The sequence below is a fragment of the Canis lupus genome, chromosome 27 (assembly GCF_011100685.1).
Source record: "Canis lupus familiaris isolate Mischka breed German Shepherd chromosome 27, alternate assembly UU_Cfam_GSD_1.0, whole genome shotgun sequence".
NCBI lineage: Eukaryota > Metazoa > Chordata > Mammalia > Carnivora > Canidae > Canis > Canis lupus.
Window position 1 is genome coordinate 18,493,774 of NC_049248.1, and position 25,961 is coordinate 18,519,734.

The 25,961-nt window shown below is 37.1% G+C and overlaps 1 protein-coding gene across 6 annotated transcripts in view; it reads left to right on the forward strand.

Annotated features, from left to right (window-relative positions):
* AEBP2 (AE binding protein 2) overlaps nucleotides 1-25,961 on the forward strand; it is a 95,398-nt gene that overhangs the window by 62,591 nt on the left and 6,846 nt on the right. Inside the window, exons 7-11 of one of the 6 annotated variants that reach the window (XR_005379920.1) lie at nucleotides 978-1,091; nucleotides 3,435-3,461; nucleotides 18,990-19,073; nucleotides 19,174-19,247; nucleotides 20,040-20,233. Coding sequence is in view for 5 of the 6 variants with exons in the window: in XM_038576966.1 (XP_038432894.1) it covers nucleotides 978-1,091; nucleotides 3,435-3,461; nucleotides 20,040-20,091 (193 nt within the window). In the remaining variant the exon portion in view is untranslated. Of the gene's footprint in view, nucleotides 1-977; nucleotides 1,092-3,434; nucleotides 3,462-4,007; nucleotides 5,634-7,662; nucleotides 9,132-11,897; nucleotides 12,261-18,989; nucleotides 19,074-19,173; nucleotides 19,248-20,039; nucleotides 20,234-25,961 lie in introns of those variants that run through there. The other 5 variants (XM_038576966.1, XM_038576965.1, XM_038576969.1 and 2 more) reach the window with 5 other exon arrangements.

Genomic DNA, 25,961 nt, shown 5'->3' on the forward strand with positions numbered 1-25,961 from the left:
TGTAAACTGTTGGTTTGTGTCCTTTGTCTCTCCTATCCCTTTTTCTTCAATGAGCATTCACCTGTTTCATACTGTAAGAGCTCTTTTTATATATAGAGGTTATAAACATAGTTCCTGGGATCCCTGGGTGGCGCAGCGGTTTGGCGCCTGCCTTTGGCTCAGGGCGTGATCCTGGAGACCCGGGATCGAATCCCACATCGGGCTCCTGGTGCATGGAGCCTGCTTCTCCCTCTGCCTGTGTCTCTGCCTCTCTTTCTCTCTCTGTGACTATCATAAATAAATAAAAATTAAAAAAAAAAATAAAAACATAGTTCCTTTAAGATGTTGAAATATATGTATACTCTTAGTGTTTTGGAAATTGATCAGTCCAGATATCAAAATGCTTTTATTTGAATTTCCCAGTAGGATTAGATTTCTTTGAATTCAAGAGTTGGTGACATGTGCATTTTTTTTTAAGTGGGGCTTTATCTGGTGGGGTGTTTACTTATTTCTTCATTAAAAAACTTGGTGTCAGCATAAGGAATATAGTCAGTCGTACTATAATAATATGATAGAGTGACAGAGTAATGTCTAGAATTGTTGAATTACTATGTAGTACACCTGAAACAAATACAACACTGGAAATCAATTATACTTCAATAAAAAAATAAAAATAAATTCATTGTCAAATTTCCAAGTCAGGCTCGAGTATGAATTTTACTCAGTGAACTAAAAGTCAAGGAGTGTTTGTATAATGTGTGTTTCTAAGTGGCTTTGCCACCAAAATAATTCCTAATTAATTCCCAAATTCATGCCTGAAATTTCAGTGCCATTTTTAGCTGGGACTCTGCATCCCATTGCTGTTCCTTTGCTTCTGAAAAGCTTGTTAACCTAGGTGGCTCAGTCACACCAGCAGAAAAGTCTATGTAATTTGAAGTATGTGAATAAGTTTAAGATAGATGTTATTTCATTTATGACTTTTTTTTTTAAACTCATAGTCTGCCTGACGTGTGGGTGAATGAAAGTGAACGACATCAATTAAAAACTAAAGTAGTTCATTTATCAAAGCTACCCAAAGATACTGCCTTGCTTTTGGATCCAAACATATACAGGTAATTTAATTCTTGATTTGATTATTGTAATCTTAAATCTCCCTAAATTTTGGATATAAGGTTAGGACTTCTTTTTAAGTATTGAGTTTCAGTACCAAGCATAGCTTGCTTTCTGGAGCTTTGTATGTGGAGATTCCATCATAAAGGTTTCTACATTGTAGGATCCAGAAAGATAATGTTTTGGTAAAGTTTATTTGCCAATTTAATTCCAGATTTATCTTATGTAGCTTAAATTGTAATGCATATAGTATGTGGAAAATAAGTGCCTTATGTTTAAGTATAATATCAGACTTTTGTGGGTCTGGGAATATATCACATATGCCCTAAAATGCCCCCCAAAAATGGTTGAATTTTTGAACTTATAATCTACCCAAACATTTTTAGAATAGTAGTTTAAATATTGTGTTTAAGAGGTAGCTCAGTGTTCACAATGCTAATAATTTTCTGATCTGACCTTTGTTTTAGTGTGCTGTGCTTATGAAGGTATGGGGGGGAAAGAGAAGATACCAGCATTTCTGACTATATGCTGAGTCACTTTGCTAGGTGCTTTACATCCTCACAGCAGCCTGTGGAGTAGGTGTTCCTATCTCTGTTTTTACAGATTGGAAAACTGAAGCAAGAGTTGAAATAGCTTGCCCAAGGTTACACAGATAGTATGTGACAGTACTGCCTCATCCAAATGACATATACTAGGGTGATTCAAAAAGTGGTGAAAATGCTTAAAAGGCACTCTTCATCAGCAAACTTTCTATGTTTTTAAAATCAATTTTAATTTGATATGTATTTTGCATAAGAATAGGTTGAATAAGATAACATAATAATTAATAATACCAAATGTGAATTTTAGCTATCATCAAGAGAGTGTGTCCTATGCCAAATTCTGAAGCAGTTAAACACTTTGAAGGTTCTGTTCATTCTATGATTCAACTTTTTGGAATGTTATTCGGTATAATAGGATTTCTTATAATTGAAGATACCGTCTGAGAATGAAATTCAAACATAATGGGACTTGCCTCGTGGAAACACCGAGACTCTTGAGTTGACCCTCCTCCCCCCAAATTTATTTTAAATATCTTTTGGTGAAAGTGCTAATAATAAGTACCATAAAAACTTGTTTTTTTTGTGGTGGAATAAGCTACGTTATCAAGAAATTAAGTAGCATAGTAAACAGTGAAATTACCTTAAAGGAGAAGATTGAGGGAATCCATCACCAAAAATATGAGAAAGTCACAGTTTACCTTTCTCTTTATAAGAAAAATAAATGAATATTCTTTATTTACTGTTACTTAATTTAGGGTTTATTTCTGCTTACGCTTTGAAGGGAGTAATTAAAATTAGCATTCTAAAAGAGTGGTATTTTGGGAAAGTCACCCTGCTATTAGAACTGGTTGTAAACATCCCTTAGGCAGAGAGTTGACAAAGGGGCATGAATCTCCTAATTATAAGATTCAGACTAACTTCTGTTGTTTCTGCCCTGTGTTCTGTTTCCCCCTAAGAGTCTTCCTTTTTCACACACCAGCTTATTTTTGTAAATCTTGTGTATTTAGGAAGCAAATTTATAGCAAAAGCGACTTAAAAAAAACATTGAGGTGCAGAAGTACTGTCCAAAAGAGCAATTACATTGCCTGCTTTCAATAGTGTACGTCTACAGTTCTTACTGATTTCAGTCTTGGGTAATGAACATGTTTGTTCTTAAGACATATTAAATGCATCTGTGGAATTAATTTTCTTTAACTGTATTTCACCTCCCCCACTCCCGCCTTGGTCTTAACCTGTAATTTTGAGTCTAAACTTTGATGCTTCTACTGTTCTGGAAATTAGAATTGAGTCTTTCCTTAAAGTGGTACAGATTAATAGAACTGGTACATTTGCTGTGGTGTAACATGATAGCGAGGCCTGGATTTTGATTTGGAACACTTGTGAAATTAAGTATAAAAGCAATTATTCTAACTTTTTTTAGAGAAACATTTTGTGGCTTATACACATCTCAAAATGATGAAAGCATGACAGAGTTTCCAAAAAATATATTAAATGAAACTAAAATTTAGAATGTATTTATTCAAGATTTAAACATCAGTTTTAAAGTCCTAGTTAGTTGAAATGCATGTGTTAGGCATGAGATTCTCTTTTAGAATCACATTAGGCTACATAAAAAGAATTTATTAAAAACCTGCATTATGTAACTGAATTTGTATCCATTAAAGTAGGAATGCTTTGGAAATAAATTTTAGTGATCAATGATTATCACATTGCCTATATCTTATTAATGCTTTTAATGTCTCTTGAAATAACGTGTTTTTTATTCAGTTGAATAAAAGAATATTCCTTTTTCTCTTTTTCTAGAACAATGCCGCAGAAGAGGTTGAAGAGGTAAAAAATAAATAAATACATAAAAAGCAAACAAGCGGGGACACCTGCAGTCTTAGTCACTGACAATGGGTTTAGTAAAAGTTGCACATTAGAGTCAACCCCCTTCCTTTTTTTTTTCTTAAATCCAGTATTTAGAATAATATTTATGCTTAGTGTAAACATTCTGTGAATGAAGTAGGCTCTTCTGTGGAATATATTAATATATTACTGTATATCCACATTTTCATGGAATGGTACTGTGGGAGACTGAGCAAACACTCTTCTGGCAACTTAGTGAAACAGCTTCTTAAAGGCTTTGCATGCTTGCTGCTTTAAGCTGCTTTTTTTCCCCCTTTAGTGATTATAGTAGTTTATATTGGAAAGAAAACAATTACAACATGTGCCCTTAAAAATACCTAAAGCACTGTAAGGATATTTGTCTTGACAGTGTCTATTGATTTGAAGTCATATTAGGAAATATTTAGACAATGAAAATTATCAAGAGATAATTTACCTTTCAATTATGATAAATAGATGTGATTGGTTGCCATTTGTGTTCTTTTGCAGAACTCTGATAAGAAAAGTGTTCAATTTGTATTTAAGCAAACAGTGAACGACATTTGCAATCAACTAAAAATTCGTCTATCGAATTAGGGCTGAAAATTTCTGTTAAAGAGTGTTGCAGTATGTCTGGTGGCTCCCTTTTCAGGACTAGGGTTTTCTCATGGAGTACAGTATGTTAATATTTACCTATATAACTAATCTGTTAACGGTTTTTGAAAAACCTCTATTTCAAATTATTTGAATAATCCTCATATTTTCATTTTAACCTATATAAGCCTCTAATTTTTTTTTTTCCTGAGGAAAGCATTTGGTTTCTGAGTTGTTTTTTCTTAACGTAAGAAAAATTGTACTTTTTTTTTTTTTTAATATCTTCAAACTGAATCCTTTATGCACCAAAGTTGGTTTTGAAAAGGAAAATAAATCACTTTCTTGCTTGGTAAGCAAGAAGCCATATGGATTTTTTTTAACTTACAGAAATGGAAATATGTGTAACTTGTTAGTATTGTATTAAACAAATGTTGCATAGAGATAATAGAACATTGCTTGTAAATAATTCAGCAGATTTGTAATATATTTTTATATTATGAAATGTACTGTAGATGTTTTTCTAGAGGCATGAAAGTTAAATGTATATATTATGGGTAGAAATAATATTGAAGGATATTGTAATTCACTAGTGCTGCCAGAGGAATTGTTAATAAAGCACCTTCTTTAACAATAAATGTCTTTGCAGACTTAAGGGACTATGTACTACTGTTAATATCTATAAGAACAAAACACATTGAACATCCTTCCAGAAAGTCTTTGAGGGAGGACCTATACCCATAATAGAATTATGGCACTCATTTCTGACAGTGACCGTGAAATCAATTATTTCCTTACTGTTGGAAGGACATATTGTAAAGTATATGTGGTTATATGCAGTCAAACTGCAGAAAATACTCCTGATTGAGGAGTTTTCACTTTACTACAGTGATATAAAAACCAGCAGTTTTTACACTAAATTTTTTAAAGAAAAGAATAGACAAAAATATAGAATTAAGCCTTTGGTTCCAAAATGGGAAAGGTTCCATGATACATAAATCATTTCTCATTTACTTTAAAAAATTTTAAAAATAATAAAAATTATGGGAGACTTTATTCGTTAACAGTGGGGTAAAGAGCTATATACATGAAATGAGTCATATAAAATTAAATGAAGTGCAAATAAAAGCACTGCTACTATAAGACATTCTGGAATGGTTGTTTAATAAGGGTATTATCCATTTGATCTGTAGCAAATGTGATTTTATTTTTAAAAAGAAAGAAAAGCAGTGTGTTTTACTTTTTTTTTGTTTTCTTTTGCTTAAGCACTTCATCAATTGCTTTATTCTGTATCTACGAAGTAATCTGCGATCTCCTTTGTTCTTTTAAAATTTTGATTTGTTATAAAATTGCCAAATAGAAGTGTTTCAGATATATAGTTTGTACCTGTATTTTTTATTTTATTGCCTCATGTTCTTGTAAGTCATTCTTAATTGACCGATGATTGTAGACCTTGCCTGAGTATTTTTTCTAATAAAACAAAGCAAATCACATTTAGCTTCAAAATTGTAACAATTCAATTAAATTTTAAAACGACTTCTGAAATATACATCTCATATTTTCTTTAAGGGCACAGCAAATAAATTAGTGTTTTTATTGTTTGGAAATATTTAGATGTCAAAACCAAACTTCATGGTTATTGATTAACTAGCTTCTGAGTGCTCAGTCACTTGTGGTACTTTGCTGCTTATCTGACTTTGGTCTGATATTATATTAACACACCAAAAAGTATATGGAATTGAGATGAAATAGTTTTATAACTTGTATATATACATGTATACACATGCAATTAAATTTGGGAAATAAGTGTGAAAATTCTAACTAAAAATAGTTCATATAGTGATGTTTACCATTTATACTGTTCCTCCTAACCTCCGTATATGGCTTATTTGTAATATGGCACCTGAATTTTATCAGTCTCTCGTTCAGCATCCATGGCATAGTTCAACAGCAGGCAAACTGCAGCCCACAGGAGTATCCATTCATGTATGTGTTGTCTGGGACTGCTTTTCTCCCTGTAGTGGCATGGTTGTGTAGTAAGATCTTAAGGCCTGCAAACTTAAAATATTTACTCTCTGACCTTTTAAGGAAGAAAATTTGCCAGTTCCTAATATAGTTGATAAAAGTTTTGGAAAAATAAACCTAGGTTACACAAATTTTAATGTACATTTTAATCTGATAGTGTTGAATTTTGACAATAAGCCAGTACAGTAAATTTCAGTGAAAATCATTTATACTTTTCAGTACATATTGTCATATTAGGTATCTGCAACAAATGGTGGTTTGAAAAATTTTTTTTACATTGAACTACTTAATAGTTACCAACATTTCACCATTTGTGTTTATGTATCCTTAGGACTAAATGGGATTTTGTAAATAAGATTATGTTTAAACCATAAGGCACATCTGCTCTATATAAAAGAATTTTGGAAGTGGAAAATACTGTAAAACTTAAAGTTGTTTATTTTTCTAATAAATTTTTTCCTATCTAAATCTTCCCTAAAGTGAACACACATTACTTCTGAATTTCAGATGAAAAGAAATTAAGAGGAACAGTAACTCTTAAAGCATATTTTAAGATTTGTTTTACTCTGATTAAAAGCATTGATAATCATGTCAGTAAATTTTTGCCTGTAAAACTTTTTTCCCTTTCACACCTTAATAAAATGTTTTAAATATACAAGTCCTTTTAAAAGGATAGAATTTGCCATAATTATTTAAAACATTTTTTATTGTTTGCTATGTGAATTCTTGTTTTAATAATATATGAGTAACAGAAATAGATATTCAGATAAAATTTAAAATGGGTAAATGTGGTTGAAGTCTGTAAAATAGTGGGGACTTCCTATATACTTAATTTTTTAAAGTATTTAATACCTTCACATTATTCTTTAAAAAGCAAACACAAATTCCTAGTTATGGCAGATTCTCAGTTTGAAAAACATATTTTTTAAGTAATCTCTATACCCAATGTGGAGCTTGAACTCACAGTCGTGTGATCAAGGGTTTCATGCTCCACTAACTGAGCTAGCCAGGCACCCTGAATGTTTTCAATTTTTTGGGAGAGCTAACAGTATGTTTTGAAAATGAAAAAGATACTCTTGTACAAAATGTAAAGACTATTTCTTAAAAGTATAAAATCTGTTAGAAAATTCCATACATATTTTTCTCTTTTTAATTCTTAAAGAATTTGTGACCTGGTGGAGGATTTTATAATTCCAGCACTATAGGTTTATTGTCATTAATTATTATTTTTAAGATTTACTTATTTATTTGAGGAGGGTAGGGGTAGGAGGCGGAAGAGAGAGTCTGAAATAGGCTCTATGGGGCTTGATCTCATGACTCTGATCACGACCTGAGCTGAAACCAAGAGTTGGATGCTTAACTGACAGAGCCAACCAGGCATCCCAACAGCTTTACTAAATAAGGGTCTACAGAGTTCTTTTTAGGCTAGAGTATTTTGTAATTTCTAATGCTTATGAGCCTCAGAGCCTTAAAAATGTAATGAAATGCTGTATTTTTAATTAAAAAAATTTTAAATATTTACATTAGTCCAATTTATTTTCTTAATCAGATTTGCATGGTATTATGGTTCTCTTACTCTGAAAATTAAAAAGGAGTTGTAAGTGGCTACAGCAGGAATTGCAACCCACATTTTTTTCTAGGTCAGTATTATTTTCACCATACCAAACAATGTGAGAGAGGAAATAAATGTACATTGTAATACCACTGTAAAGTTGTTTTCAGCGTTTCTGCTATAGCCAAATCCCTAGCATGACATGTGGCACAAAATAGTCTGCAAAATAGTCTATTTGTTGAAAGACCATTATAGGTGAGTACTTGTTACAGGAATATATTTTGGAGAGTCATGTCCATAAAATACTAGTAGGGTTGAAGCAACTTTGCTTTACACCACACTGTGATAATGTTTGCCTTTATTTTATGAACCTACAAAAGGAACTATAGTTTGTCTAAATGTTTTCATTGTAAGGGATTATTGATGTTATATTTTTACATATTCAGTTGTAACCATTTCTGGTTTATTGAATTTTATTAAAAAGAGGCTCAATTTAGTTTTTGGTAGGACTACTTTTTTTTTTTTTTTTTGAGACCTCAATCGTATTTATGATAGGAGTAACATTTTTAAATAGTAACACTATTTTGAAGGAGTTACCCAGTATTTGATTTCTTAAGTATTTTGTCAAGGTCCCAGGGCATTGTCCCCCAAAGGATCTATTTTCCTTTTCAATATTTATATGCCTCTGCTAGAGAAAAACCTATGTGTTACAAATCTTATGAATTTATTAAGAAACTGACAAGGATTTATATGTTCCTATTAAAACCATTTCAGGAATTCATATATTCCTAATAGGTCTTGCATAAGATTATTACATTTTGGGCCTTTACCTTTTAGAAAAACAAAATTTTTTTGGAGAGTATGAAGCAAGGGAATAATCATAAAACATGAGCAGTTACTCTTGATAGCTGGGCCCAGTGTAGATAGTTTAGTATAAACATCATCTAGCATTGCAGAGGAGTAGGTCAGAAGATTCCTAGGTTGTATCTTGTTGAATTTCATAAATTAGAGCCTAATTGATTATCTTAATACTTGATTAACTTTTAAAAACCTCATAATAGGATCCCTGGATGGCTCAGCAGTTTGGCTCCTGCCTTCCGCCCAGGGTGTGATCCTGGAGACCCAGGATCAAGTCCCACATCAGGCTCCCTGCATGGAGCCTGCTTCTCCCTCTGCCTGTGTCTCTGCCCCCCTCCCCCCGTGTCTCATGGATAAATAAATGAAATCTTTAAAAAAAAAAAAAACTTGTTGGGAAGATTTCTATACTGTAGCCTCCTGGGAGGGACTGTCAGCTGACCTTGTGAGTTGTATCTGTTTTAAAGTTTTGGTATTGCAAAATGTTTTCCTGAAAAGGTGCTACCAACATAAACTCCCATCAATTGGATGTGAATGCTTTTTTCCCTGCACTAATTCCAATACTTAGATATTATCAACCTTTACATTTTAGTCAAAGATGGAAAAGTGAGTTAAAAGAATTGCCTGGAAAAAAAAAAAAAAAAAAAGAATTGCCTGGGTTTGATTCTTCTTTCAACTGAAAACTGATTTTGTGGTTTTGGGGAAATTGAACCTGTTGAACTTGTGCCTGTTTTATTGTTTGTAAATGGCATGCTGCTATTACTTGATAGGATTTGTATAGTCCTTGTTTTGATGAGCATGGTTTGAAAGTAGAGTCTTAATCATTGTATCTTCTTATCCCCCCCCACCCCCCTTTTAAAGATTTTGTTTTAGGGACACCTGGATGGCCCAGCAGTTGAGCGTCTGACTTCAGCTCAGGGCGTGATCCCGGGATCTGGGATGAGTCCCACATTGGGCTCCCTGCAGGGAGCCTACTTCTCCCTCTGCCTGTGTCTCTGCCTCTCTCTGTGTGTCTCATGAATAAATAAATAAAACTTTTTTTATATAAAGATTTTATTTTAGAGCGGGCAAACGAGTGGCAGGAGGGGCAAAGAGAGAGGGATACAAGTGGACTCCCTGCTGAGCATGATGCCTGGCATGGGGCTTGAGATCCTAGGACCCTGAGATCATGACCTTGAGCTGAAATAAGAGTCCGAGGCTTAACCAACTAACCCACCTAGACACCCATATATCTACATATCCCTTTAAAGCCACTATAGATAGGATCTTTTCTTGTCATTGAAAGAAATCTCCGTGTACGTTCCTTCGTCTTTCTGATTATTCTTGGGGAATAAAGAGCTCTCCAGTATGTGTATTCACAAAAATAATATTTTCATTTTCGTCATATTAAGTATTTTATATTCCTAATCATTCATTCATTCATTCATTCATTCATTCATATTTGAGAGCACAAGCAGGGGGAGGAGCAGTCAGGGAGAGGGAGAAGCAAGACACTGCCAGGAGCCCAGGATCATGACCTGAGTCAAAGGCAGACGTTTAATCCACTGAGCCAGCCAGGCGCCCCTAATTTTAATTGTACAATTAGGTGAGTTTTGACAGATGTACATCACCATGAAATCAACAACAATTAAGACACAGAACATCTCCATTGCCGCCCATAATTCTTGTCTGTAGTATGTCCTTGTCGACAGCCCAGCCCAGGCACCCACTGAGCTATAATTTCTTAATGTAGATTGGTTTGCATTTTCTAAAATTTAAATAAATAGAATCATACAGAATGTACTCTACTGTGTTTGGCTTTCACTCGGCATAATGGTTTTGAAATGGAACAATAAATAATATATACACATTTTCTGCCTCTACTGATAACATTTCTTTCTCTTTTCTATTTGTATTGTAAGTAGGTAAGTGGGGGCACAAAATTATATGAACTCTTCTGACATCGGATGATTATTTCTGATCATTACTTCAGATTTACTAAATACAAAAGACTTCTGGGATGTGATTAGGCGGTGTAGAGATATTTTTAAGGCAGTTTTAAAAAATCTGTTATCTTTAATCAGTTTATTGTCAGTTTTTAAGGTAGTTATGTGACTTAAGATGGAAGTCTTTTAGGTATTATACTGGAGATGTTAGAGGAAGTATTTCTAGCAAAGAAATTTGTTGTACTTAGGATGTCCTGAAGTTAACTGTTAGCTTTCAATTTTAATAAAATATTAATGGAATGCAGAATCGTAGAGCATCTGCAAAGTGCAAGGCACTGCCCTGGATCCTAGGGATTCAGCAATATACAAAATATTCTTGATCTCATGGAACTTAAAAGTATGAATGGGAGATGACAGGCAATATTTAAATGAGTAAATACAGAGAGGGTGAAGTTGTGAGTTCTGTGAAGGGAAATAAAATGGAGGGAGGGATAGAGAATTTGTGATGCAATTTAAGTAGAGTAGTTCATAAGATCTTATCGATAGGTGACAAAGCCTGGAGGGAGCTGAGTGGGAAGTCACACAGGTATCAGAGAGATGAGGACTCCTGGCAGAGAACAGCAAATATGAAAACCCTTGAGTCAAGATCACTTATTTCCATAGACGTTAGTTTCTTACATTGTCCTAGCATGATTCCAGGTATTGGTGTTGCTGCATTTAACAAAACATGTAAAAGTAATTTTATCTTTGAGGACATGGGAAGCCATTGGAGTGATTAAAGCAGAGAAAAGTTATGTTCTGAATTGTTTTAAAGGGTCATTCTAATGACTGAAGAACTGACTAAAAGGGAGCAAAGGCAGAGGCTGGAAGAGCATTTAAAATAAAGACCATATATACAATCTGCAACCAGAATGCATGGTAGTAAGAAGTCAGAACTTGGAAATTCATTTGAAGGTAGATTTCCTGAGAGTTCAGATGTAGTTAAGAATGACTCCCAAGTTTTTTTGGTGTGAAATACTGGTCGGATAGAACTACCAATCTCAGTAGCCATGGGAAAGACTGCAATATGAACAGGGTGTGGGGAGAGTTGAGTTAAGCTTTGAATGGCTTATATTGGGGTGCTTATTAGATATCCAAAGCAGAGGTGTTAGGAGTTAGAGGAATTTATTATTTTGCTATTTTTTGGAAAAGATCTTATTTATGAGAGAGAGAGCATGCAGGGGTTGGAGTAGAGGGAGAGGGACAAGCAGACTCCATACTGAGTGATGAGCCTGACACAGGGCTCTATCTCAGGACCCTGAGATCATGACCTGAGCTGAAACCAAGAGTCAGTCGGACGCTTTACCAACTGAGCCACCCAGGTGCCCCGAGTTAGAGGAATTTATAGTGGAAATGATTTAAGGTAGAAGACCAGTGAATGAATGCAATTTACATACTTTCTTTGAAATCTAGGTGAAGTAACACACATCCAATAAAGAGTTTATCAATTCCTTGAGAGTCTGGGCTTGAGCAAGAGCAGGACCCTGGACACTTCTGAGCAAGCATCAGGCTACAGTGACTCAACCTAAGACCTAGTAGAAACATACTATTTAATAACGCTTTTCAGCTGCCAAATGGTGGGAAAAGAATGATCAATGGCTCAAGTTGCTTGTGGTAAGAAATTTAGGTATAGTAAAACAATTGCTTGCTTATCTTTTACATCCTATGTACCAAACAAATGAGTCCTTTTTTAAAAAAACCAACATGGGAATGGTTCATTTTATTTTTAAATGTTTTATTTATTTATACATGAGAGACACACAGACACAGGCAGAGGGAGAAGACTTCCTGCAGGGAGCCCGATGTGGGACTCAATCCCAGGACTCCGGGATCATGACCTGAGCCAAAGGCAGAGGCTCAAACACTGAGCCACCCAGGTGCTCCTTTATTTTTTTTATGATTTTACTTATTTATTTAGAGAGAGTGTGAGCACAAGTTGGGGGGGACAGGCAGAGGGAGAAGGAGAAGCAGACGCCCCCCTGAGCCCGAATCAGGGCTTGGATTCCAGGACTCCAGGATCACAACCTGAGCCGAAGGCAGACACTAAGCTCACTGAGCTGCCCAGGCGCCCCTATTTTATTTTTATTTTTCTAAAGATTTATCTATTTATTTTAGAGGGGGGAGAGAAGCAGACTCCCCATTGAGTGTGGAGCTAGACTTCCGGGCTTGATCCCACCACCCCAAAATCACGACCTGAACTGAAGTCAATAGTTGGACGCTCAACTGATAGAGCCACAGATGTGCTCCGGGATGTTTTATTTTTTATTTTGCATTTCAGCCAGAGATTTTTCAAAAAATTTCAATTTTTAGTTGACATACAATGTTACACTAGTTTTAGGTACACAACATAATGGTTCAGCAATTCTGTACATTATGTAATGCTATATTCTCTATGTTGTACTTTTTCATCCCTGTGACTTTTGTCTTTCTCTAACTTATTTCACTTAGTGTAATAAAGTCCCTTGGCCCAACAACATGAATGGCTGAGTAATATACGTATAAGTATATATATACTAAAGATATGTGCCCATACACACCCCTGCTTCATTTTTCTACTGATGGACACTTGATATAGTTGTTTCTATATCTTGGCTATTGTAAATAAACAATAAACATAGAGATGCATATATCTTTTTGAGTTAGTGGTTTTGTTTTCCTTGGTTTAAATACCTAGCAATGGAATTACTGGGTCATATGGTATTTCTATTTTTAATTTTTTGAGGAACCTCCATACTGTTTTCCACAGTAGCTGCACCAGTTTGCATTCCCACCAACAATGCACAAAGGTTCCCTTTTCTCCAAATCTTCACCAAACTTGTTACTATTTTTTTGATAGTAGGTATTGCAACTGATGAGAGGTGGTATACCGCATGACGGTTTTGATGTGCATTTCCCTGATGATTAGTGATAAATGAGCAGCTTTTCATATGTCTGTTGGTCATGTGTGTGTGTCTTTGGAAAAACTTCTATTCAGGTCCTCTGCCATTCATTATATATATATATATATATATATATATATATATATATATATATATATATATATTTAAAGATCTTATCTATTTGAGAGAGTGAGCAAGTGAGAGCACGAGTAGGGAGAGGGGCAGAGGGAGAGGAAGAAGTAGACTGGCTCCCTGCTGAACAGGGAGCCCAGTGCAGTGCTCAATCCAGGGACCAGGGATAATGACCTGAGCTGAAGGCAGATGCTTAACCAACTGAGCCACCCAGGTGCTCCCATCTGCCATTTTTAAATTGGATTATTATTTTTTTAGTTGTATGAGATTTTTATATATTTTGGATATTAACCCCTTATATCATTTGCAGTTAAGCAAATCATCTTAAATCTTTTACTTAATAATATGGGTTAAGTAGGCATTAACACCACCACTTGGAGTAATAGGAATAGTGAACATTTCTCAAACACCAAGTCCCAGACTCTGTACTGAGTTCTTCAGATACATTAACTCCTTTAATCCTTTTTTAAAATTTTTTTTATTTTATTAATGAGAGCACAGCAGAGACACAGCAGAGAAGCAGGCTCCATGCAGGGAGCCTGACGTGGGACTCGATCCCAGGTCTCCAGGATCAGGCCCTGGGCTGAAGGTGGCGCTAAACCGCTGAGCCACCCGGGCTGCCCTAACTCCTTTAATCCTTACAATAACTCTGTAAAGTTGGTATTACTCCATTTTATGGTGGAGGAAACAGGTGCAGAGAAGTTAAAAGAGGTTTCCAAGATCCCATAGATAGTAAATATTTGGAGAAATTTCTTGAAAAATTTGTGAACGCTATCCCAGAGGAAATGACTTTCAAACTGGACTTAGAAAAATTTGAAATTTGCCAGAGGAAATGACATGTTCAAAGGGGATAAAGAGTTTAGTATAATTGTGTAAATAGTATCCAACACATACTACTTTGAACAAAAGTTAATATTTTCTGTTTATATTTTGAAGACTTGAGAGTAGGAAATGTCTGTATGGTATGAAGTGCCGTGTTGGAGCTATGCCTGGAGTGTTGTGGAAGCACAGACAGCATTTGGCCAGTCCTGGAGCATCAGAGCTGGCTCCCCTCAGAGGAGCATTCAGAGTTACCTTTTAAAAATTATGACTGACTTACTGTTGGAGAATGGAGGGGGAGATGGAGTGGTGTAACAGCGGAGGATCTGCATGTGCCACAGCAAGGAACGGCCTGGAGTCGAGAGTCGGGGGTGGAAGTCTGCAGAGGTAGGGAGGATCTCCTGGTGAGGACCTTATCTCCATGTGTCACAGTTTGGGCTTTATGTGAAAGATTGATGGGAACAATTTAAGGTTGTAGGAAGACAACCTAAGATTTGTTTTGGCCACCATGCTTAGTAGTCGATGAGAGGCTGGGCCTGGTGGAGTGGCGATGGGAAGACTAGTCCAAAGGCTGCTGCTCTGCCTTCTTTTCCAGAGTGGAAAATGAGAAAAGGAGTAAATAATTTTCAGAGATGTTTAAATTTTACTGAAAATTAATTTTCCAACATTTGAAAATAATAGAATTCATTACCAGGAAAGTTAATATCAGGTTGTAATCAAATAAATTCAGACTTGTTTTGGAGTGAGGTAAGGGGCTAGAACAAGTATCCTTTTTAGCTCTGTGATGACCTGATTATAACATTCCATTTCAAATTCAAAAATTTGAAAATTTTCCAAACACACACACACACACACACGACCAACAGACACATGAAAAGCTGGTCATTTATCATTTTAAAATGGGATGTAAAAAATAATATAGTGATACAGTACAGTACATTGCTCATTTTATCTATGTGAGAGGTAAAACATCAAAAATGTCCTTAAAGCACTTAAAAGTGGCCTTGCCTTGGGGAAGGCAGGGTGGCTCAGTTGGTTGAATGTCCGACTCTTGACTTAGGCTCAAGTTGTGATCTCAGATTGTGAGATTGAGCCCCTTATTGGGCTTCATGCTCAGTGGGGAGTCTGCTTGAGATTCTCTCTCTCTCTCTCCTGTGCTCATCTCCATCCCTGTGCATACTCTCTCTCTCTAAAACAAATTACATTTTTTTAAGTGGTCTTTTCCTTATGGTATGTCCATAGGCAGACAAGTCCTACCTAGTTGTATTTCCAAATAGGGAAAAATATAGCCTCATTACCATGGGACAGAGCCAAAAATTGTTTCTTGCCTTCAGCATTATGACTTATTTTTGACATTGTGCAAATCACTTAGAAATTTAGCAACATAGAGAATATTTCCTAAAATAGAGGACAATATTTAGTACAGAGAAGGTAGTTGATATTTATAGTTTATAAGGAAATTTGAACATGAGTCAGAAATTCAAAGCAAATTTAGTTAATATCAGTTCAAATTTTACCATCTTTGCTAGGAAAAAAAATGGGAAAAGGAAAATACAGAAGTGAATCATAGCAACAGAGATATGTGTAGTAGGCATTTCCTGGGACTGGGAATATGGGCCAGTGAGTCAACCTAGATGCCATATTATGAGATTGGAGGTTGAAGTACTTTTAATTTTTTTTTTTTATTTATTTATGATAGTCACACAGAGAGAGAGAGGCAGAGACACAGGCAGAGGGAGAAGCAGGCTCCATGCACCGGGAGCCCAACGTGGGATTCGATCCCGGGTCTCCAGGATCCCGCCCTGGGCCAAAGGCAGGCGCTAAACCACTGCACCACCCAGGGATCCCCTTGAAGCACTTTTAAAATGCACTTCTAGGATCATTTCATCCATCCCTTGGAGAAAATAAAAAACTAATCATTTGTTCTTTACCCTTTTAGTTCTAATGTTTTACTTACTATCTATTTATTTATTTTTAGAGAGAGAGAGTTGGTGTGCTTGTGTGTGAGCTGTGGGGGAGGTGGCGGGTGGGGGGAGGAGGGGTGGGAGGAGAGGGAGAGAGAATCTTATGCAGGCTCCAAGCCCAGCTCTGAGCCTGACTTCGGGCTCCATTTTGAAACCAAGAGATCATGACCTGAGCCAAAATCAAGAGTCAAGGGTCAACTGCCTAACTGACTGAGCCACCCAGGTGCTGCCCTATCTCTTTTTTTTTTTTTTTTTTTAAAGATTGTATTTATTTATTCATGAGAGACACACACAGAGAGAGGCAGAGACACAGGCAGAGGGAAAAGCAGGCTCCATGCAGGGAGCCCGATGTGGGACTCAATCCCAGGAGTCCGGGATCACACCCTGAGCCAAAGGCAGATGCTCAACCATTGAGCCACCCAGATGTCTCGAGAGAGAGACTCTTAAGCAGGTTCCATGCTCAGCATGGAGCCTGACATGCAGTCTCATGACCCTGAGATCATGACCGGAGCCGAAATCAAGAGTTGGGCGCTTAACTGACTGAGCCACCCAGGTGCCCCATTACTAAGCCTTTTTGATAAGTGGTTAATTATTTGAGTGTATTTGTCAAAGCTCTATTAAAGCCTTAAATAAGCATCTCAGAAAAAAAAAAATTGGCGTCAAGGAAATCTTAACCAAGTTTTCCTCGTCTTCTTGTCTGCTTCTAAACTATTTCCACTTACTAATGCAACTCTGATCGCCTAAGGATTGAAATTACTTAAAAACATTTTTTTGAAGTTACCTTTAATTCATGATATATAACAAGCTAAAAATGGTTAAAAAAAAGTGGAAGTATTTTTTTCTTCACTTATTTCTTCTCTAATGTTCTTCCTTTATGCAGATCTGAGTTTCTGATCTATATCATTTCTTTTTATCTGAAGAACTTTTTTTCCTAATATGTTATTTATTTTTACGTTAAGCTCTGCACCCACTGTGCAGCTCAAACTCAGAACCCCAAGATCAAGAGTCACACACTCAATCACCTGAGCCAGCCAGGTGCCCCTTGAATAATTTTTAATATTTCTTGCAAAGCACATTACTGCCCACAAATTCCCTCAAGTTTTGTTTGCCTGAGAAGGCATTTCAGGGATCCCTGGGTGGCGCAGCAGTTTGGCGCCTGCCTTTGGCCCAGGGCGCGATCCTGGAGACCCGGGATCGAATCCCACGTCAGGCTCCTGGTGCATGGAGCCTGCTTCTCCCTCTGCCTATGTCTCTGCCTCTCTCTCTCTCTCTTTCTCTGTATGACTATCATAAATAAATTAAAAAAAAAAAAGAAGGCATTTCAACTTTATTTTTTTAAAGGATTTTATTTATTCATGAGAGACACAGAGAGAGAGGCAGAGAGATAGGCAGAGGGCGAAGCAGGCTTCCTGTGTGGAACCTGATGTAGGACTTGATCCCAGGACCCCGGGATCATGACCTGAGCCAAAGGCAAGATGCTCAACCACTGAGCCACTCAGGGGCCCCTGTTTTTTTTTTTTTTTTTTTAAATTGAAGTGTAGTTGACATATAATATTATATTAGTATCAGGTATATGACACAGTGCTTCAACATATATGTATACATTATGAAGTGATCACCATGGTAAATCTAGCCACTGTATGTCACCACACAAAATTGTTACCATATTGTTAAATTGCATTCTCTTTGCTGGACGTTGCACCCCTGTCACTTACTTACTTTATAACTAGAAGTTTGTACTTCTTAATCTATTTTGCCCTCTATTTTGCCCATCCCACCCCACCTTCCCTTCTGGCAACCAGATTGTTCTCTGTATCTAGGAGTCTGTTTCTATTTTGTTCATTTATTTTGTTTTTTAGATTTCACATCTCAAGTGAAATCATCTGGTATTTGTCTCCTTCACTTTGAAGGATAGTTTGAGATTATATAGAATTCTAGCTTTTTTTTTTCCTCCCAATACTTTTAATATTATTTTTTTCTCTCAACACTTTAAATATTTCATTCTACTTTCCTTAATTGTGTGGCTTCTGAGGAAATGTCTAATGTTACTCTTATCCTGCTCCTCTATAGTGAAGGTATTCTTTTGTACGGGGCTTCTCTCCAGAACATTCCTTTATCTTTGATTTTCCACAGTTTGAATATGATATGCCTGGTTATAAATTTTTTGGGCATTTATCCTACTTGTCCTTTGAGTTGCCTGTATCTGTGCTTTGCTGTCTGACATTAATGTTAGGAAATTCTCAGTCTCCATTGCCTCACATATTTCTTCTGTTTTTTTCTCTCTCTTCTTATATTCCCATTACATGTATACTATGCCTTTGTAGTTGTCTCACAGTCCTTGGAAATTCTATTCCCTTTTTCTTTTCTTTTTTCCTTTACATTTCACTTTTGGAAATTTCTATTGACATATCCCCAAGCTCACAGATGCTTTCCTCAACTGTGTCCAGTCTGCTAATGAGCCCATCAAAGTCTCTCAGCATTTCTTTTATAGTGTTTTTGATTTCTAGCATTTCTTCTTGATTCTGTTAATTTCCATCTCCTCCTACTTTACCCATGTCTTCTTGAATGTTGTCTACTTTTTTCATTAGCATATTAATATGTATTACTTTTTTAGATTTCCCAATCAAATAATTCCAACATGCTTTCTGTATCTGATGAGTCTGGTTCTGATGCTTGTTCTGTCTCTTTAAGATGTGCTTTTTGCCTTTTAGTGTCCATGTAATTGTTGAAAGCTGGACATGATGTGCCTGGTACAAAGAACTGTGGTGAATAGGCATCAGCAACATGGTAGTGAGGTATGCAGGGAAGGGGGAAGTGTGTTATAGACCAATCGCTTAGGTGACATGTGCCCTAGGCTATGACCTTCACAAGTACTTCGTGTTTCTCCTTCCTCAGGTGGGGCAGGAAGGCTGGAGGAGGCTGGAGTTGGGTATTGACCTTATCCCACCTGGAAGACGTCTCCCAGATCAGTTAGGTTCTTGTAAAACTTTGTACGTTTCGGCTCTGGTAAAATAATTTCCCTTGAGGACAGGTCTTGTTAAGAATTGAACACTGCTGGGGTGCCTGAGTGGTTCAGTCGGTAAAGTGTCTGCCTTTGGCTCAGGTTACGATCTTAGGGCCTAGGATTGTGCTCTATTTTGGGCTCCCTGCTCCACAGGGGGTCTGCTTCTCCCTCTATCCCTCCTCACTGCTCTGCTGTCTCTCTTTCTCAAATAAAAAAATTTTTTTTCTTTTTTTTTTTTTAATATTTTTCTTTTAAAAGAAGAATTGAGGACAGCCCAGGTGGTTCAGTGGTTTAGCGCTGCCTTCAGCCCACAGCCTGATCCTGGAGATGGATCAAGTCCCGCATCGGGCTCCCTGCATGGAACCTGCTTCTTCCTCTGCCTCTGTCTCTGCCTCTCTCTCTCTGTGTCTCTCATGAATAAATAAATAAAAATCTTTAAAAAAAATAAATAAAAGAAGAATTGAAAAATGCTTTGGGTATATTTCAAAATGTCTACTTTCCCCCTCCTCCTGCCAACAGCAGGAGAGGACTTTTCTCTGTTTTCACTCTGAGAATCTGTTAGAACTCCTGGAGGTAAAACTTAGAAAACTGTGGGAGGGGCTTCCCTAAGACTGGGTCCCCTTGGAGTTTTTATCTCTCAGACTTGTCCACGCTGAGCCTTAGCAATTTGCCAATTACGGTTTAGATTTTTCTACCCCAGTACTGGTTCCCTTGGAGGTTTCTGTTCCACTTAAGTTGTGATTCTCTCTGTCTACAGGTCTTTCTCTACATTTTTGGGAGCAGTGGCTTCTGTGATCTCACTTCTCTGATGGATCTAAGAAGAGTTGTTGATTTACAATTCAGCTTTTTTACTTGTTAGGACAGAGTGATGACTTCCAAACTCCTTACATGCCAGAATAGAAACCGGAAGTTCAAACAGTTAGAAATAAATAGTAATCTGCTATCGATTTATCCATTGCTTTGGCATCATTACCGTACAAGAGAGTTAAGTATATAGAAGGGTCAGGGATATATTTTCAGTTTGTGTGTTATGTAATTTATATCGTTTTACATTAAGCATTCTTGGGCAAAATTAAAGTACAGTAGTCTCATTTTTATGATTTTATGATTTTTTTTAATGAGTTTTCTTTTTCTTCTACAATCTAGTCAAAGTAGAGGAACTCAAAGAAAAGAGAATCAAATGAGCAAAAAGGAAGGATCAAATGAGGATCAAGAAAATCCAGTTGTTCAGTACTTACTGAATTCCTACTATGTGCAGTGTTCTGGGGATACCGGAATGAATAGAACAGAAAATCTGCCCTCGTGGAACTTAATATTGTATGGGGAAGTAAGGTATAAGACAATAACATATATGAGGCCAATGATGAGGGCTATGAAGAGAAGTAAAGCTGAAGGAGGAGCTAGAAAGGTAGGGTGCTGTTTTCATTAGCACTGTCAGGGGAGTTCTCTTTACAGCAGTGATGTTTGAGCAGAGAGGCCTAACATGGCACATGTGGGAGAAGCATGTTCTGGGCAGAGGCTGTATGTACCTAGGGCTGTAGTGAGAGTGGGCTTGGCCAGCTGTGTGGGGAGAGCCGGCCAGTGTGGCAGGAACATAACGAATGAGGGGAGACCAGAGGCACATCAGACTTTTTTCTTAAAGATATTTGGGTGCTTTCAGGTCTCTGTCATAGCTGCTAATATTTGACCTTGTAGCAGAAAAGCAGCCAAAGGTGTTACATACACAAATGGGCCTGGGTGTATTCCAGAAAAGCCTTTTTTTAACAAAAACATGCCATCGGCCAGATTTTTCACATTGGCCCTAGTTTGCTAACTGTTAATTTAGGGCTTCATAAGCCATTAGAGAGTGCTGTGAGTTTTATTCTCAATATGACCAGAGTCACTGGAGGGTGTTGAGCAGGCGAATAAAGTGATAGGACTTAACCTTAAAAGGATTACTGGTTGCTTCATGGGAAACAAAGTGTGTGTGTGTGTGTGTGTTTAAAGATTTTTATTTATTTATTTATGAGAAACACAGAGAGAGGTAGAGAGGCAGAGACATAGGCAGAGGGAGAAGCAGGCTCCATGCAGGGAGCCCGATGTGGGACTCGATCCCAGAACTCCAGGATCACGTCCTGGGTTGAAGGTAGGTGCTAAACCGCTGAGCCACCCAGGTGTCCTCAAAGTGTATTATTCACACAAGAGTGGAAGCAGGGAGAGCTACTGGGGGTTTTGTATGAGTTGAGGAAAGAAATGATGGCTTCAACAGAGGTTGACAAGAATGGGCATGAGATGAAGAGAGAGAGAGAGAGAGAGAAAGAGAGAGAGAGAGAGAGTGTGTGTGTGTGTGTGTGTGTGTAGGGGTGACTCTAAGGCTATTTGAGCAACTGAGTAAACGGTTGGGGAAGACTTAACAAGAATGAGTTTCGGTGGAGAAATTGAGTTTGGTTAACTTTGTTAGACATCCAAGTGCCAGTAGTGAGTAGACAGTTGGATGTTTTCCATTCTTCTCTCTTTCAGGAAGAGAAGTCAAGGTCTGAAAATTATCTGGAAGAGTGAATGAAATAAGGAATGTAATAGAAATGCTAGATAGCACTGAAATAACATGGGGTTTGTCATCCTAACTTTGAAGTGAGAGCAGATCCCATTATTGTGTACATTTTCCAGCCATGGAGAGCTATGTGGGTACAGGTATGGAATTAGTGGAGGGTTGGTTTTAACTTGAACTTGGATTTTATTAGGCAGGTAGGATGGAGGAAGAGATTCCTAGGAAAATATGTAGTCTATGGAATCCAATTTGAGTAGGGAGTGAAAAGTCCAGAGATCATAGGTTTTGGTGAGGTTGAAGAACTATTGGACTCATTGCCTCTAGTGGAAATGAACTGGAAAGGCAGGAGTTTCGTCAGAGGGATGCTTGAAATTAAGACCTTGCTCCCGATCCATCAATTGCTACATTAAATATCCAACCAATCACTCTGAGAGTGGGTGATTGAGGTGAGAGTGAAGATGTGATCCCTGGATGTGAGAAAGTTGGGTAACTGAGAGGCTAGAGTGTGCCACTAATCACTAATCCCTTACCTGCACTTTGGAATCAGAATGATCATGAAGAGTAGCAGTGCAGACCAAGACTACGTTTTGAGGCAAGTGCAGACCCTTCAGTGAATGTGAATGATGGGGAGTGAGCCAGAAGATAGTTGTAACTGCTAATTCCTGTCAGCTTTGTGACTTAGCGCCATCAGTTTACCCCTCTGGTGTCTGTCTCCTTCTGTTTGTACTGATGGGTCAGTGACTAGCACAATAGTACATAAGGGGCTAGGAAGGGAAAGAATGGAAGTTTCCTTCTGGTGCAGTGATTGTCTTTGAGCATTACTCACTTTATGCCTGAGGTTCTTTTTCTTTTTTTAAATAAGATTTTATTTATTTATTCATGAGAGACACAGAGAGAGAGGCAGAGACAGGCAGAGGGAGAAGCAGACTCTAAGCAGGGAGCCCAATGCAGGACTTGATCCTGGGACTTCCAGGATTACACTCTGGGCAGAAGGCAGATGCTCAACCACTGAGCCATCCAGGTGGCCCTCTTCATGTGGGAGTTTAATGAATACATTGATCCAGAACATTCTTCAGTGACACAGTCATAAAATTGTCAACAAAGTCAGAAGGCCAAAGTCATAAATATGCTAATATGCTAATGTTATTATTGCTGACTTGTGTTATATTTATCTGTCTTTTTCAGTTTCTAGCATAATATATATTTTAAAAGATGTTTAATAAATTGTTATTGAAGGAGTATAGAAGACTTCCTCAAATCAACTTTTTAAGAAGCAATTTTTTGCCCTTTATTTAAATTCATGATGAAAATTGAAAATAGTGGTTGTTATTCTGCATATTTTGCTTAAAGTATGAGGCATTATAATTTTTTAAAAGATTTATATATTTTAGAGAGAGAGAGAGAAAGCACATGCATGCATGTGGTGGGAGTCTTTCTTTCTGTTAATAAGAATTTTGTAATCTGGGGCACCTGAGTGGCTCATTGGTTAAGTGTCTGCCTTCAGCTCAAGGAGTGATCCCGGGGCCCTGGGGTCGAGTCCCACATCAGGCTCCCTGCATGGAGCCTGCTTCTCCCTCTGCCTGTGTGTCTGCCTCTCTCTCTCTGTGTCTATCATGAATAAATAAATAAAATCTTTAAGAAAAATAATTTTGTAATCTGTAATACTGAACAACTAATGTGTGTTATAACTAAAGTATATATATATATATATATATAATCTTTTTCTTTTCTTTTCTGAGAAAGAGAGAGAGTGTGAGCAGGACAGGAGGGGCAGAGGGAAAGAAAATCTTAAGCAGACTCCATGCTCAGCACTGAGCCTGAGGGAGGACTCCATCTCATAACCCTGTGATCATGGTCTGAGCTGAAATCAAGTCGGATGCTTAACTGAGCCACCCAGGTGCCCCAGCTGAAGTCTATTTAAAGTAAGATATTATCAGGCTTATTTAAAACTCAGCTGGGTCAGAAGGAGGCAGGAAAATGAATTCATTTCTGGTAAGGTTTGCAATTTGATCTTTCCTCTTTGAAGAATTTCATAGTCTGACATAGGTATTTCTTATTTTTTTTTCAGTAGTTCCTAAAAGGTAATGTGTAAAGGAGTATCCTCTATTTTTTTTAAGATTATTTATTTATTTATTCATGATAGACATAGGGGGAGAGAGAGGCAGAGACCCAGGCAGAGGGAGAAGCAGGCTCCATGCAGGGAGCCCAACGCGGGACTCGATCCTGGGACTCCAGGATCGCGCCCTGGGCCAAAGGCAGGCGCTAAACCGCTGAGCCACCCAGAGATCTCCCAGGAGTATCCTCTAAATCATGATGCTCACTTTTCATTAAAAATGTAGTGGTATCTATTTATTTCTATAAAAAATCAATTCAAGATTAGGTCAAGGCCTAGAGTATATACAGAGGTATATTGAGTTTATAGAATATTTAGAAGGGGCAGCAAGAAAAAAAATCCTTTATCTACAAGTACTCTTTTCTCCTGATAGTGTGTGGCCCATAGCAAATGCTCAGAAGTATTTGTTAAGCGAATGATGGTGCTGTGATAATGTTAGACTTTATCTCTAGAGTTCTTTTAAAATTTACAAATCTAAGAACCCGTTAAGGGCATTAGTGATCAAGAATGGAGACAATTCAACTGTGAGAAAGCACTGGAGTACAGCTGGCTTTGGAAGGCTATTATTTTTGACAAATCTTACTTGCCTCCTTGGCTTAAACAACTTCCATATACAGCCACAGTTTGTGCAAACTGCTTCAATTTTGTGTTTGTAGATTTCCTTTTTTTATCTAATGAGAAACACCTAAACTAATTTTTGCTAGGTGCCGTACAACTAGCTGAGAAATGTTCTGTTGGCCATGATTAAGGGGAGAAATTAGGATAGCTTGTGTTTTTCACCCAGGTAAGGCAGAGGAAAGTAAGAAGAAAACTTAGGATAAGATTTGGGAATTTGGTGGAGACCTCTTAAGTTATTTGCAGCCTCATATGTACAGAGTATTGAAGAGGAAGGTTTTGGTCCTTAATCAATGATCGTTTCAGGGACATGACCCAGCCAGGCTGATTGACCCAATAGGAGACAGTATATCATGTGTGAAGGATTTCCTTCTTGGTTTATAGGATTATCTAATTCATAAAGAGGAAATAAATATCAAATCTGAAATTAAGTTGTGTAGATTATACTTTGAGGGGAGAAAACAGGCCCACATTTCAGAAAAATGGTAACACTCCAAATAGTTAAATTTTTACTTAAAATAACAAGAAAAAATGGTGACTTCATTTTCAGTAGTGTTCATTTATATTTCTTTCTTTTTTTTTTTTTTTTATTTATTCATCATGAGAGAGAGAGAGAGGCAGAGACATAGGCAAAGGGAGAAGCAGGCTTCATGCAGGGAGCCCGACGTGGGACTCGATCCCCAGTCTCCAGGATCATACCCTGGGCTGAAGGTGGCGCCAAACCACTGAGCCACTGGGGCTGCCCTATATTTCTTTTTATTTGAGCCCCTTGGTAAAAGAACAAAAAACTAGAATAATTCCTAGCCAATCAAGTACATTTTCCAAAGTATGAAGTAATTTTCTTGAAAATTTCTAAATATGGAAGTAATATATTCAATGTAGAGAATTTAGGAAATACAGACAAAAATAAGCAAAAATTTATAATATAATCATGTCTAAAAAATTAAATTTAAAAAAGAGGGAGGGACAGAGAGATAGGGAGAGAATCTTTTTAATTAATTAATTAATTAATTAATTTATTATTTATTTTTTTTAGGGAGAGAATCTTAAGCAAGCTCCATGCTCCGCATAGAGTGCAACATGGGGCTCTATCTAAGGACCCTGAGATCATGACCTGAGCTGAAATCAAGAGTCAGATGCTTAACCGACTGAGCCACCCAGGCACCCCCTAATCATGTTTTGTTAATATGTTAGATATCAATTTATGAGGATGTTTAGATGTATCTACACAGATTTTATTTTTCCACATTAGGTTAATAAAGGATCGTGGATATGTTGAGCACCTTCACATCAATGAGCTCTTAGTATTGATGTGATACTCCATTGTTAGTGTGTGCAGGTCCCTGTTGTTATTTTAGTTTCAGTGTCTCACCAGTATAAATACTACTTCCATGAAACATCTTTGAACTGAAAACTTTGAGTAT